The sequence below is a fragment of the Grampus griseus genome (assembly GCF_964374135.1).
Source record: "Grampus griseus genome assembly, chromosome: 20".
NCBI classification, from domain to species: domain Eukaryota; kingdom Metazoa; phylum Chordata; class Mammalia; order Artiodactyla; family Delphinidae; genus Grampus; species Grampus griseus.
Window position 1 is genome coordinate 53,019,030 of NC_139014.1, and position 14,214 is coordinate 53,033,243.

General features: G+C 54.8%; 1 protein-coding gene across 12 annotated transcripts in view; it reads left to right on the forward strand.

Moving 5' to 3' along the window:
* The window catches only part of MYO18A (myosin XVIIIA), a 95,582-nt gene extending 83,630 nt beyond the window's left edge, over nucleotides 1–11,952 (forward strand). For 8 of the 12 annotated variants that reach the window (XM_082678697.1, XM_082678702.1, XM_082678703.1 and 5 more), the window contains 3 exons: nucleotides 3,314–3,436; nucleotides 4,737–6,010; nucleotides 10,559–10,696. In XM_082678697.1, coding sequence (XP_082534823.1) covers nucleotides 3,314–3,436; nucleotides 4,737–6,006 — 1,393 coding nt within the window. In that variant the 3' untranslated portion in view covers nucleotides 6,007–6,010; nucleotides 10,559–10,696. Of the gene's footprint in view, nucleotides 1–3,313; nucleotides 3,437–4,736; nucleotides 6,011–10,558 lie in introns of all 12 variants that reach the window. The other 4 variants (XM_082678698.1, XM_082678699.1, XM_082678700.1 and 1 more) reach the window with 2 other exon arrangements.
* The last annotated feature ends 2,262 nt before the right edge of the window (nucleotides 11,953–14,214 follow it).

Consider the following 14,214-nt stretch of genomic DNA (forward strand, 5'->3'; position numbering starts at 1 on the left):
TAACCCTGGGCTCCCGCCCTGCTGCATGTCGCATGTGGACACACAGCCTCCTCTCCTCCTCTGAGCTAGTCCCTCATGCTAACACGGCTCACTCTGTCCCAAGGGAGGCGAGGGGGCAGGCCGCGCCCTGTAGAGCGCAGGCAACAAGGGTACACTCCACCTGGAAGGCTCACTGGCCCCCACATCCTTGGTCGGCAGGTTGGGGGCTCTGTCAGAAAGGAGAGCTCACGCGCTTCCCTGGTGGCGCAGTGGTTGGGGGTCTGCCTGCCGATGCAGGGGACACGGGTTCGTGCCCCGGTCCGGGAAGATCCCACATGCTGTGGAGCGGCTGGGCCCGTGAGCCGTGGCCTCTGAGCCTGCGCGTCCGGAGCCTGTGCTCCGCAGCGGGAGAGGCCACAGCAGTGAGAGTCCCGCGTACAGCAAAAAAAAAAAAAAAAAGAAAGGAGAGCTCAGCCTCATTGGGTGGTACCCACAGCCTGCCTTCGTGAGCCTCCACCTCTGCCCCATCAGAAACCAAGTGTAGCCGCTTCCCGGCCTCTTTCTCTGGGGAAAAGTCTGTTTGGGCTGGATTTCTCCCCTTCCTTGGGCTCCTTTGGAGCCTGAGCTGCCTGAAAGAAGTGGGTATGTTTCATTTTGAAAGGTCCGCCACCTTCTTTTGGCAGACAAGGGTAGAAGGTGAGGGGCGTCTAACAGTTACTTGTTGGGAGAAAGCATCCAGGCAGGGGAAGGGAACACAGCCAGATGTGTTTACTTTACTCTCCGCAGGCACCTTGGGCAGAAGGAGGCCCCAGGCATTTGTGCTGCTGTCAGTCAGGTGGCGGGAAGCCCAGTAAATCCACCCCCTGTCCGTTTCCTTCTTTCTGGGTGGGAGCTGGGCAGCTGGGGCAGATGTGCGGGCCCTCAGGCAGATCGGGGTGGTCCTCCTTCAGGTCCGACAGGGCTGGTCTTTGGAGGTGGTTGTTCTAGCGCCGCTTTGGGTTTCCTCCCCCACTCTCTCTTGCCTGGCAGGCCTCCTCCCCTGGCCAGGATGGGCTGGCAGCAGCGCAAAGGACTCCGTGAGAGCTAATGATAAATGTAATAGTGTGTAACAGTGACAGAGGGCCGCTGGAGCCCGGTTGTCACACGCAGTTAATATCCCCTGCCGTTCTGTCTCCGTTTGTTTGTTCCCCCGGGATTCAGCTCCCAGTTAACTAATAGCACATGAGCCTGGACATAAATTGTATTTGACGCGAGGTTTAATTCCGACCATTTAAAATTTCAACTGCCCCCCGAGCCTGCCTGCCCCTGGAGTTTGTTTATGGGCCTGATTATTTAAGGAAAAGAATCCAAACATCCTCTATAGGATTGAAACTAAAGGAAAGGCAAGGGCGGGCAGGCCAGCTTCTCAACCCATTCGCTGCTCTGAATGTCAGGAGGCAAATTCATATTCTGGGCCCATGACTGTCTGTCCCCTGTGTGTTCCAGCCCTGCCATCCTTGGGCTGGAGGAGCTTCGAGGACTGACAAAATGCGCATTTCAGATCATATTCTAAACCACTGCACACGCGCGCACACACACCAGCGTGCACTCATGCAGGCACACAGGGCCTGCAGTCCTAGCCGGGTTCCTGCTGACGGCAGAGGGGGTCTTTTCCTCAGCAGCTCTGGGCCCCTGCTCCAGGTTATTGAGCGAGTGTGCTAAGGCAGCCAGAAAAATAATGTTTCGATTTACTTAGAGATACAGTTGTTGTTGCCATAACCCTAATGAAAGCAGTAAACAGCACAGTATTAAGGGAGATTTATACAGAAACGCTTTTAACATGTAGACATAGATTTTGCAATGCATACAGCACCTCCTTTCTAATGACAATCAGTATGGTTATGAACAGCGGTGATAAATTACAGGCTTTGAAGCTAGAGAAGGAGGTTTTTTGCACGGGTGTATAAGTCAGGTGGTACTGGCGTTCCACAGGGCCTGTGCACCATAGTAAATCTGCCAGGCTCGAACAGGCACAGGGCTTGCATTAGCCGTTTCGGGGCTGTCTGCTAAACTCCCGTTTAACCGGGGCATCAGCCAGCCTGGTCTTTGTTATAATTCTGTATTTGACGGAAGCCCATAAAATGTGCTTCTTTATTCCCCTCCCCACGAGTCATGCTGTCTCACCCCCAGAACAGAGCCTGGTGGCTTCTTGTGTGTGTTTGTGTGTGTGTGTGTGTGTGTGCATACATACCCGCACGCACGTGCGCGCACGCGTGCACACCTGTGTGGCTATTTATTCAAGAACATAAATCAGGAATGGGGCTGCTCCTGTTGACACAGATGAAAGGAGATTTATATCAAGGAGCAATCCTAGCATATCCATAGCAGGGAACGTGGTGAGCAGACATCTTGCAGAATTCTAGAAGCAGTCTCACTCAGAAGCTATATCTCCAAGCCCCTGCTGCTGTGCGAGGAGGTCACCGTGATTCCAGCATCAGAATTTGACTCCTTTGGGCTTTCTTGCAAGTCGAGAGGGCTCAGGCCAGCTTGGCCAGAAAAAAGCCCTGGGGGAGCAAGAGCTGGAGGCTTCCTGAGGGTGGAAGAGGAGACTGGGAGAGACAGAGCTCTTGTCTGGGATTTCTGGGCCCCACTGGATCTCCAGGTGCAGCTTGAATCTCTTACGAACCCCTCGGGAAATGCTGCGGTCCCTGCCTTGTCCTTTCTGTTTCTTAAGGGCCAAGGGGAGTCGCAGGATGGGTCTGCGATATGGCCTGTAGTGCCCGAGTTGGCACTGCATCAGCTCAGGAGACTCCGGGTTCAAGCTCACGTGAAGTCATAACGAAGCCCTTCTATTCTCCGTTCCATCACCAGCAGCCCAGCTCTTGCAGCAAAGGCATGGAAAGTGGCAGCAGCTGTAGCCACATTTTTGGGAACAGGCAGACAAGAACAGCAGAATAGGCCTCAGGGAGGAGCTGAAGGGCCCAGGACTCCTCTTTTTAACCAAAAGCCATTTAGCTGTAATCGATGAAGGGACGGTCTCCCTGTCGTTCTCACTGGATTGGTTGGCTGCACAGCAGCCTGTCACAGAAAGTGGGGTGGAGGTGCCTCCGTGCTCCTCAGGGTCTCCTCGGTGGCTGTCACACAATGTGGCCTGCTGAGCGGGGCAGGGCCCTTGTGGATGGTGCGCTCCTCCGTCTAACTTCTCTTGTTCTCTCTGACTCACTGATGCGCATGCCGCCCTGCATCCCACCCCCACCCAAGACAAACTTGCTTTGCCACTTTGGTGCTGCCTCCTGGGCCACCAGGTGATCACCTCTTCCCAGCCTTGCCTACCTTTCTGCTCCTCATCCCACAGCGAGGGGGACTCAGATGTGGACTCAGAGCTGGAGGACCGGGTCGACGGGGTCAAGTCATGGTTGTCCAAAAACAAGGGGCCTTCCAAGGCGGCTTCCGATGATGGCAGCTTGAAGAGTTCTAGGTGAGCGTGTGGCCTTAGGTGGGAGGAAAGGCCACCTCGTGCCCCAGGGATGGATGAGCAGCGCCTTGATCCCAAAGAGGGTGGGCCTCACGCCACCTGCGTCTCTCTCTTGCCTGGTATGTGCATGAGGGGCCCAGGCCTGCCCCTGGCACATGGGATGAGCACAGGAGGCCTGGTTTCTTCTTAGTCAGGGTCTGCGGCACCCTTAATTTTCCGAGGTAATGTTTTCCTACCGGGCTTCAGGGCTTTGGTTTGGTGTAGGTTTAACTTCATCCCCACTTACTCATTCAACAGATGTTGAACGAACTACCTGATGGTTTGGGCCCTTGGAATCAAGACTGAAATGGGGCGCAGGGGGGACTCTGGATCCCACACCCTGGACAAGGCCAGTCCGGGCTGGCTGTGGACCTCTGAGGTCTTAGTAGGAATAGCAGCAGAAAAGGCCCCAGTTCCCCTGACTTCCCTGTCACAGCTACAGACACATTTCTGTCTTTCTCTGCCCATTCTCTTCTTCTTCTGGTCTCTTCACTCACCCTCCACCATGCTTTCTGCTAACACCCATCCACTGGGGGAACTTGCTCCCCTCTTTTCCAGCCCAGTCACAGTCTTCTGATCACACAGGCAGCTAGCTACCCCTGAAATCCAGGTCTCCAATTCCCATCCCTCACCTACGGGCCAGCCGGGGTCCTCTGCTCCCACCCCTCCCGTGGCCACTTCCCTGCTGACTCCGCCCTCCCAATTCAGAGCCGTCCTGATCCCCCAGGGCTCGCCTTTCCACTCCTCCCAGAGAGCACTGGGTGAGCTGGGTAGAAAAAGTAATCCCTCTCCTTCTCCAGCTCCCCTGAGGCCCCTTCCCAAGTCCAGCCCCTCACCGCAAGCACCCAGCAGCCCCCTCTAATTGGTTTAATTTACTCGGCCAAACAACATTTTTTTATTGCAGATAATGCCACCTTCCCCGCCCCACTGCCGTTCACCAGGGCCCGGCACCAGGCTCCAGGTAGTTGACAATGAAATAAATTGAACTAAACGTTTGCGAGGGGAAAAAGTGATGAAACAGAACAATAGTCTAATTTACATGACATTCTCCATGAAGCTATTTTCACTGACGCAAATTATTTTGCTTCATTTCCTCCGACGCTCTCACGGCCACTTTGCCAGGGCTGCTGCCAAGTTCTCCTCCCTTCTCCCTCCCCCGGTGTCTTTATTCTCTATGTTTAATGCTTGTTTCTCTCTCTCATTCTCTCTCTGCTGCTGCTAATCCACTCCTGGTTCTCTCCTCCCTGGCCTCACCCCCGCACAGCAGAGCTGCCCTCAACACCCTGGGGAAGGAGGGCAAGGGGGTGGAGGAGAGGCCGGCCTCTGTGCTGAGCTCCCTGAGCTATCGGAAGCGGCTCACCCTGAAGGACTCCATCGGGGGCACTGGGGATGAGGATTCGCTCTTCACCACCCTGAGCGAGCGGCCAGCCTCCCCCGAGAGGCCCCCCCGGAAGGCCCGCGGGGGCCCCAGGGAGGAGCCGGGCCTGGGCAGGAAGTCCGAGGAGCCTGAGGAATGTGGCTCCGTCTTCTCCGGGGTCAGGGGCTGCTCTAGCCGGGGGCTGGAGAAGCCGTGGGGCTCAGACTTTGACCGGGCCTCGGCCATCTCTGCGGCTGTCAGCCGGGCCTCCTCGGCCACACAGCGTGGCTCCGGCGAGGATGGGGCCTGCTCCTCCATGAGCTTCTCGCTGTCAGGCTCCCCCGGTTCCCGCCGCAGCACCTCGAGGCTCGACAGCCTGTCAAGGACCCTCAGCCCTTCCTTGGGCCGGGCCTCAGCCCTCAGCCGGGAGAGCCCCGATTCCCACCTGTCCCTGGGCCGGAGCTGCCTGGACGATTGGGACGATGGAGCCAGTGTGGCCTTGAGTGAGGCCCGCTCACAGTATAGCTACCCATCCCTGGCCCGCAGTCTGTCGGTGCCACCCCAGCCCCGCATCTCCGCCTCCGCCACGGATGAGTCTCTCAACTCCAGTGTCCGCCCCATCAGCCGTCACTCCTACCTAGACCCAGACCTGGAGGCTGCCATCCATGAGGTCTTGAGCTACAAGCCCGTCCCGTTCCACCGGAGCAGCCTGGAGCCTGACTCTGAGGAGGATGACCGGAAGAGCATCCAAAGTACCCGGAGCGCCCAACTGGACGCCCCGGCACGAGCCACCAGCATCCGCCGCTCAGCCTCTGCTGCGGACGTCTCTCGGTCCCGCAGCAGCCGGAAGAGCCGGAGCAAGAGAACGAGCAGCTCCAGCTCCAGCTCCGAAGATTCCTCGGAGCACAGGCGGCGGAAGAAGGGGAGCTCTCGAAAAAGCAAGAAGAAGTCCAAATCGAGAAGGAAGAGAACAGAGACGGAGTCTGAGTCCTCCTCATCGACATCCAGTGGCTCCACTGTCTCAGGCCACAGCCGCTCGAGCGTGAAGAAGGGCCCGGCTGCGGAGGACAAGGAGGCTGGGCAGGCGCGCCAACAGTCTCGGAAGGAGGAGAAGAAGCGCAAGAAAGAGGTGGACAGCCTGATGATGCGGTACCTGTACCGTCCCGAGAGCGACTAGTGCAGTAGGTGGCACCTGGCGTGGAGTGCAGAGCATGGTGTGTGCCGCTTGGTGTGAACTAACGTCCCACCCGCCACCACCCAGGCCCCTTCCTGCATTCCTCGCGGGCAGGCCTGGCCTCGGAGAGCCTCCTGGCTACCTCAGAGAGCGGGGGCCAGCTGAGCTGATTAGTCATTCTGAGCCCTGAGCCCAATCAGCTGAACTCGCTGGTGATGTCCGTCACCTCTCCGACTTATCAAGTCCTAACCCTGGGCCAGGGACCACCCCCCACCCCACCCCCCGCCAGATACGTGCCATATTTTATTCACTTAATCCTCACACTAACCCCACAACAAATGTCTGATTAGCCCCATTTTATAGAACAAGAAGCTGAGGTTCAGGGAGGTTAAGTTATTTGCCAAGGTTACATAGCTGGTAAGTGATGTTGCCACGATCTGAATGGAGTCTATTCAGCTTGCCCTCAACTACTCCTCCATACGACCCAAGGCAGAGCACATGGGCAAAATGTTTCCTCTGTGTGCCTGGCAGCACCCGTATGGAACTTCCGTCCATGACCCTGACATGCTGGGCCCAGGAAAGGGCTCTAGCTGACCCCCGGGCGTGGGTTGGTACATCACTGGCCATCAGCTGTTAAGGGGCCTTTTGCTCAGCTCTCCCCCACCTGCAATGTCACCCTCCTCTCTGGCATGCGTCTCAAGCCTAAGAGTGCAAGGCTTACGGGGCTGCAGCGCCCACATCAGACCTGGAGATGCCTGACTCGCTCCCCACCCCTCCTACCCGAAGCCCACACATGAGCGTCACCTCATCTCAGCTCATCTTGTAAAGTTTTAATGAATAGAAATTAGCAGCTGCTGAGTGACAGCCCCCTCCTGGCTCTCCTGCCTCCCCCAGCCTTCTCCCTGTGGGAGGGAGATCTAGCTGTTAGGCCCTTTATGCCCACACCCCCACTTGGAAGAAAGGCGAAGACTGACTCACAGGAATACTATTGTTGCCAGTTTCCCTGGTGGGCGGTGACATTTGGATCACCCTGGTTATGTGAAGTTGTTTTTGGCATGGTACCCTCCCAGGGCAAGCTTGCTGCTTCCCAGGAGGTATGACCCCAGAGCGCAGGCCCCTGGGGCACGGGCAATGTTTCCTAGATGCATGAACTAACACACACACCTGTCGCGTGCTAGTGGGCCTCTTGTGCAGTGGAGCAGCTGCCCAAGCACACTGTCAGCTTGGGCGGGGTTCTACCGAAAGGGACCAGTTTTGTTTTAAGGAATGGAGCCCATGGAAGTGAATGTTACCTGCAGCTATTTGGAGATGGTGATGGGATGGGATTGGGGGGATGGTATGGGGGAGGTGGAACTTGAACCCAGACCAGGCTCATGGCCAACTCAGATTCTGTGGGCCCTGAGCGGCTCAGAAACCAAGCCCTTGGGCTTACCCCTGCTCTGTCACTCCCCCCACGTGGCAGATGGTTGCAGGATGCTCTGGGAAGAGTAGGAAGCATCTCAATTGCGCCAGGGAGCTGTTGTCAGTACACAGTGAGAAAAGGCAGGGGTCATAATATTGTGTCTACCATCTCAGCCCTTCCTTCCGCAGCCCTGCTGAGTGCCCTGCTCCCCTAGCACGGGAAGTCAGCTGATGGGCCATGGGAGGAGGTTTGGAAAGCAGAGAGGGCCAGGCCCTTCTGAGCACGGTACCAGTACCTGAAGAGGGAGACGTGGGCCTAGGCAGGCCATCCCACACCGACCAGCAACTGGTGGATTTCAGACCCCAGTGACTCAGCCCGTCATCACCCTTGACCCAGCAAGAACAAGAACACAGAAAGCCTGTTTCTTCCCTCAGCCACCAGCACAGTTCTTGTCCACCAGGAAAACAGGAGTAGTCCTGAAACCCTACACACTGCCACCTCCAGCAAGGATTGGATTCACTGCGGCCAGAGTGGGCACCAAGCCAGAAGCTAGCCACCCAGTACAGAGCTGGCAGAGAAGGTCCAGGGGAGGGAGGACCTAGTTGGACTCCGCGTGAACTGGCTTGGGGTGAATAAACTGCCAAGAGTGGGGGCAGTTTAACTTCCCACCCGGTGATGGGGCTCTGCAAGCATGCAGAACACTGAAAGCATCCGTAGCAAAGGCAAGGGGAGGGGGCTGCTCGCCCAGTGGGAATTAGCTTATGCACCAAATCGTTTGTGACCGTGTTGAGCAGGAGACGCTGGCTTGTGAGGAGGAAAGCTTTTGAAACAATGTGGTTAAAATGTTCACATTGCAGCCCTGACTCTTGCCCCCGGGAAGGGGGCCAGCTGCCTGCTGTTGACTCTCTGACAGCTGTGCCTGTAGAAGCCGCAAAGGAAGCTGGCTAAAGAGCACCCAGGGTGGGAGCAGGGGTGTCTCGTGGCTGCACAGAGCAGGGGAGAAAGGCGTGGCGTTTAGCGTTCCCGGCTGCCTCTGCCACTGCACCCAGCATCTGGACGGAACAGTGTTGAAACCCAGCTGTCGTTCATCCAGGTGTCTGCCTGGCCGGCACAGGAATATGGAAGTGGGGTCTGCAGCTCCGCTCTGAGGAGAGGTGGGAGGATGGAAAGGAGCACCCCATTTGCATCCGGGTCCCAGCCCTGGCACCTACCTCACCCCCCCTCTCCCCACAAAATAACCCCACTGTCTTTCCACAGAGCCATTCCTTCCTTTGCCCAACAGCAGACCTTAGCATTGGGTGCCCAGAAGTTCTGTCTAAAAAAATGAAAATAAAATCAGGCTCCCGCTAATTCACAATTCAAAAACAATCCAAAAGCTAAAATAACCCCAGTTTTTTCTATGTTGCACAGTCATCATTGAGCTTTATAATTCTGTCCCTGAGACGTCCCAGAGTCCTTAAGTGCCTTTGGCCCATCAAAGTAAAACTCATTTATGTTCAGACTAGTTTATATTAAATGTGTTCTGTGCTATTCTGATTCCTTTAAAAATGGTAATTCGTTCATGAGAAGTACGATAACTATTAACCACACTGCCCCATTCCTAAACCGTTTTGCATAATTGAACAAGCTCTTCTATCAGACTGTTCCATCTCCCCAGGGAGAGAGAAAGAGAGACCTGTCTTTACACACCCCCTGGGCTCTTGCCCAGGCCAGTGGGGAGAATGCAGGTTTCATCTGGTTTTCTCCTCAGGTCAGCGGTCTGGCAGCAAGGTGGAGTCATCAAAAGGCTTTGAGGTCTAAGGTCCCAGGTTCAGATTTACACACAGGCTGTGTGACCTTGGGCAAGGTGCTTCGTCTCTTTGAACCACCTTCCTCATGCCATTTCATGTGGTGAAGAATAAGATAGCACATCCAGCGTGCCTAAGACAGTGTCTCACATCACAGGAAATACTCAGTGATGAAATCCTTTCTTCAACACAGTTGGAAAACCTGAGCATGTGGTTCTTTCTTGCAGAACGCTGTGTCCTCCTCTTTTGGTTTGGAGATAGAAGAACTTTGAAAGCGCTAGTAAGCAAGGGCCTTCCTCAGATTCTTAAATCAGAATTGTAGACAGTGGGATCACAGGATTCCTGTTTATCCTAGCAGAAGCTCTCTAGGATCTGGAAGCAGGGCTGTGTTCCTGAGCTCACTGGGCAGGGAGGGGCCCATTGAGTGCAGGGCACTGGTAGGGGTGGAGCCACCCCGGGCTGCATTTTCTCCAACATTGCTGAAATTACAGTGCACTTGGACTGGCAGAGGCAGTGGAGGTGGGAGGGGCAGGGGAAGGCTGCTCTAAGACTTTGGAAAAGAAAGAAAAGAGAAGGTGACTAGAGGTGGAAATGAGATCCCATCCATGCTCAACGCCATGAGTCTGCTCCATCCAGGGAGTAATGCTTCTTCATATCTTGGTCAGGGGAGAGCGAGAGGCTCCCACTGGCCTGATGAAAGCCTTGGGGTTGGATTATGGTACCAAGAAAGGGATGACTATGCCACCCTGAAACAGAGGTCTTAACCAGCTCCTACATCCTGAGTCTCTATTCCTTGTGAGTAGATGATATCATGGTCAAGGGCAGAAACTCTCTCCGGCCTTAGGAAAATCTGATCAGGAAGAAGGGTTATGATCTGGGAGTATTCAATGGGGAAAGCCCATCCTTCTTAGAAGGAATCTTTTTGGGAGGAACTTTACTAAGACAGGTTGTAGTCGTGTAATCACCAGACCTGCAGTCTCCAAGTCAATGCAGTCCATGGACTGCCTGTATCAGAATCTTCTGGGGAGGGAGTTGAAAATGCAGAATTCCTGGGTTCCACCCAAGAGCTAGCAAATCAAAACTTCTCAGGGGAAGAACCCGGGGATCTTGCAGCCAATTCTTATGCACATTCAAGTTCGAGACCCACTGCTCTTCAGCATTGCTTTCCTCGGAGTTGTAAAAGGTTTCAGAGTCAAAACAATGTGCTCCTTTCTCTTACTACTCTGAGTATCTTCTGGGGAAGCTAGGGAAGTCTTCTACTTCTCAATTTGTGACAGGGTTTGGGGGGCCTCCCCAGGACCAAAGGCTTTGGTGCGGAAGGTAAAGAGCATCCTTCCTCTGTGACCTCATTCCTCTCTCCCTGCAGCCCCACCAGCTACTGGAAGTCCCTTGCCCCTGACCGGTCAGATGATGAGCACGACCCTCTCGACAGCACCTCCAGGCCCCGATACTCCCACAACTATCTGAGTGACAGCGACACAGAGGCCAAGCAGACAGAGACCAACGCATAGCCCAGGGGAGTGGTGTGCACCCCTCCCACCCACGGGCTACTGCTGCCACGGCACCTCTCCCGGGAAATGGCGGGGCACGGGTCTCCCCCACCTGACTGCTGATCTGCATGGGAAACACCCGACCCTCTACGGTCAGGGGGCTTCCCAGGCTGTGGGTATCTGACGTTTCCACGTGGAAGAGGTGGAGGGAAGAGCAGTTCTGAAAAGAGAACTTTCTGCTCCTGCCTTGGGCCACCGTGGATGGCAAGTGGCTTGGCACTGCATAGAGCCGGCAAGTTGACCTCCATCTCAGCCCCCTCCCCCCGCTCAGGGACGGTGGACAGATTGCCTACTGGGACATTCTCGGGTTGCTGGGTCCATGGGGAGGAGTTTGGGGTGGGAACAGCAATTCCTTCCCCATGACTTGGGGGAGGGCTTTCTCTTCTCAGTGCCTGCTGTCTTACTACTTCTTAATTTAAATACCCAACCTCTCCATCACAGCTGCATCCCTGAGAGGGGGAGGGGGCTGTGGTGGCAGCTGGCCCGCCTCCCCGCACCGGGAATGACTAGGGGAACCTCAGCTTCATCTTTACTCTTAAGAGAGCAGTCCTTTCTCTGTGCAGCTGGAGAGACCCGTGAGCAGAGCTGGGCCCAGGTTCTTAAGAGTCCGTGTGGGGAGGGGCTCTCAGGTGCTTCTGGGTTCGAGCTGAGCAGGCCTACACAGACGGGGGTGCATCTGTACCAGCCAGAACTTCTAGCCCCTACCCTTCTTTGTCTCATCAGTGTGTTAAGTGCAATGACCCATTGAAGAGTAAACCCATTCCACCTAATGCCAATTCAGGGCTTATCCAAGCACTGCCTCCCTCCCCCTCTGTCCAAGTTGCCTGGATCACAAGCTCAGCTTGAGAGGGAAGGCCTTGGGTTGAGGGCTTGTGGTCAGAAAAACTGAAGATGGAAGCTTTGGTCGGTACTGGTGTGTATTAGATGCGAGTCCTCACCCTGTGTCCTAAGCCTGAGTCATTTTTCTTCTTCCAGTCGCCCTGCCCACACACACTTATCCCAGACATGACAACATGCAGACTGACAGTCCCAGCTCCCACCCTAAAGATCATCCCACCAACACCACCAGACGGGGGCCCAAGGGCAGTGCCTGGTGCCGCTCCCATCTGCTGTCTCCCCTTCTCTCCTGCAATTGGTTTGTACTCATTGGGCTGTGCTCTCTTCCCCTGCTTACCTGATGTATGGAAATAAATGTCCTTCTTCTCCTGGCTCTGCCAATTTTCCTGCCTGTTCCTTCAGGCTCAGGTAAAGTCCAGGGGTGGTCACAGGGGAGCAGAGTGAGGACCCTGGTGGGGACCTGGGGGAATCACCCTCATCCCTGACCTGCTCCCACATCAGACCAATGCTGCTCAGAGAGCTTGGCAGGTCCTCTGGAGCAGGCGGAGGCAGTGGATGAGAGGGCTGGTCAAGGAAGACACAAACCCCACCTTTTATTTTAAGAGCCCGTGGATTGTAATTCAGGTTGGCAGAGCCGTCCAGGCCTTGGCCTACCCTGGCCTCCACTTGGGAATGTTGAGGTCCCTCTGATTGTTAAATCTTGCCAATTACAGAGATCCTATCTCCTCTCTCTCTCTCTCTTTTTTTTTAAGTTTAGTCATCCCAAAGATGACTTTCTGATCAACACTTGGCAGAACTCTCTCTGTCCTCCAACCCCATTGGCCACGGGGCAACTTGAATAGGCTGGGCTTGCCGGCTTCTCCACGCTGCTCAGTCTCCGCCTTCATGCCCCAGTCCACACGTGGTTCCCTCACTGACAGCTGAGAGGCAGTGGGCAAGAAACAAATGACTCCCTCCTCCTCCTCCTCTACCTTCTGTAATGTGACCAGTTATAATCCCTGCGTGCATGAAGTATTTACAGCTGGCCGATCAGGCTCCTCTGGTTTGGACAGGTAGGCAAGAAAGGGGATCAGACAGGCCTGATGCTGACGCTCTGGTGATGTCACCCACCCAGAAAGGGGCAAGAAAGGGAAAGAGGGGGAAATGTCATCCCCAAAATGAATGGGAGAGAAGTGTGAAGTGGCTGCACCTTGAACAAAAGAAGCTGCCCCCAAGGTGGAATAGAGAAGGCAGTCAAAGTGAAGTCACTTTTTTTCTAAACTGCTGGCTCCTCATGTTCAGTTCTGTCACTCACATCTTTTACTCCTGCTTTCAGATAGCTCGGTGCACTTTTTTCCTCCCAGGAACTAGTGTGACAAAAGTCCCTGCTACCTACAGACAAGATCCCAACTCTGCTCACCCACACTGACTCAGGCCTTTGGTTAATTATTGATAGAAAGTCCCAGCATCAACCTCTAATAGCCTTCCCTGGGGCGGAGGGCTTTGTTCAAGTCGGAAAATATGTGTTATTCATCTGCTCATTCACTCAACAGTCAAATATTTCATAACTGCCGCTATGGTCTAGGCACTTTTCTAAGTGCTGGGGATGGGTGAGGTCCCTTCCTTCAAGAAGCGGATATTCTAGTGGAGGAGTTAAACACAAAAAATATGTGTGTCTGATCTCCTAATATGTGCAAGCTTTGGGTGAGTAGAAAGGAGTACATCATAGTGTTTGTCCTCCAGGGGCTCATGTGTTAGGGTTAGGGCAGATCCCTTTGGAAATAATTACATGAGACATAAAAGGACAAAGAAGTTGCTTGGGCAAGTTATGAGGGGAGACACTCTCACTGAGAGAGGGTGGGGAGGGACTGGGAAGGCTTCTAAAAGGGGCTGGTATTTTGAGCTGGGGCTTGAAGAAAGGATAGCACTTCCACAGGTAGATATTGCTGGGATAGGTGTGCTGGGAAGAAAGGAGAACTTGAGCAAAGGCCCTGAGGCTGGGAAATAGAGGCGGTGGCAGGGAACTCCACAGGCTGTCTGGGGAAGCTGGACATCACCTCACATGACCAACACTTCTCCAAGCTTCAGCAAAAGGCCTTCGGCCAGCATTCTGGGCTCCAGGCTGGGAGGAAGGCAATTCCCTCTGCACAAACTCCTCAGGGAAGTCCAGGGACCTGCAAGGCCATCAGAGCCCATCTTCGTTTGGGGTGTGCCTTCAGAGCTCTATAAGCTCCTGCCCTCACCTGTGCACTCATGGTCGCTCTGGTCCCTAAAATGTAAGTGATTCCCACAAAACAGGCAGCAAATCTGTCCCTGTGCCAGGCTCAAAGCCGCCTCGCTAGATTTTCCTCTCTAATCTCAGACCCTCAGGATTGCTCTGAATCCTGGATAAGAGGCATTGGGAGGGGGGGACCCTGTGAGGCTCCGCATGGTGCCCAGTCTGTGCCCAGAGACGACAGCAGCACATGGTGACTCCCGAACTACCTCCTTTTGTCCTGTGTCCTCTTGGCAGATGATCCCAGTTGCCCTTCCCCCATGCCCCACCCCCATGCCTGGTGGCACAGACACTTAGCAATTTGCTCCTTAATTGTCCCCCAGCTAGGCTGCGCAGATGCTGCTCTTTAATCTCTCCTGATAAATGAATCGCGCCTCTCCT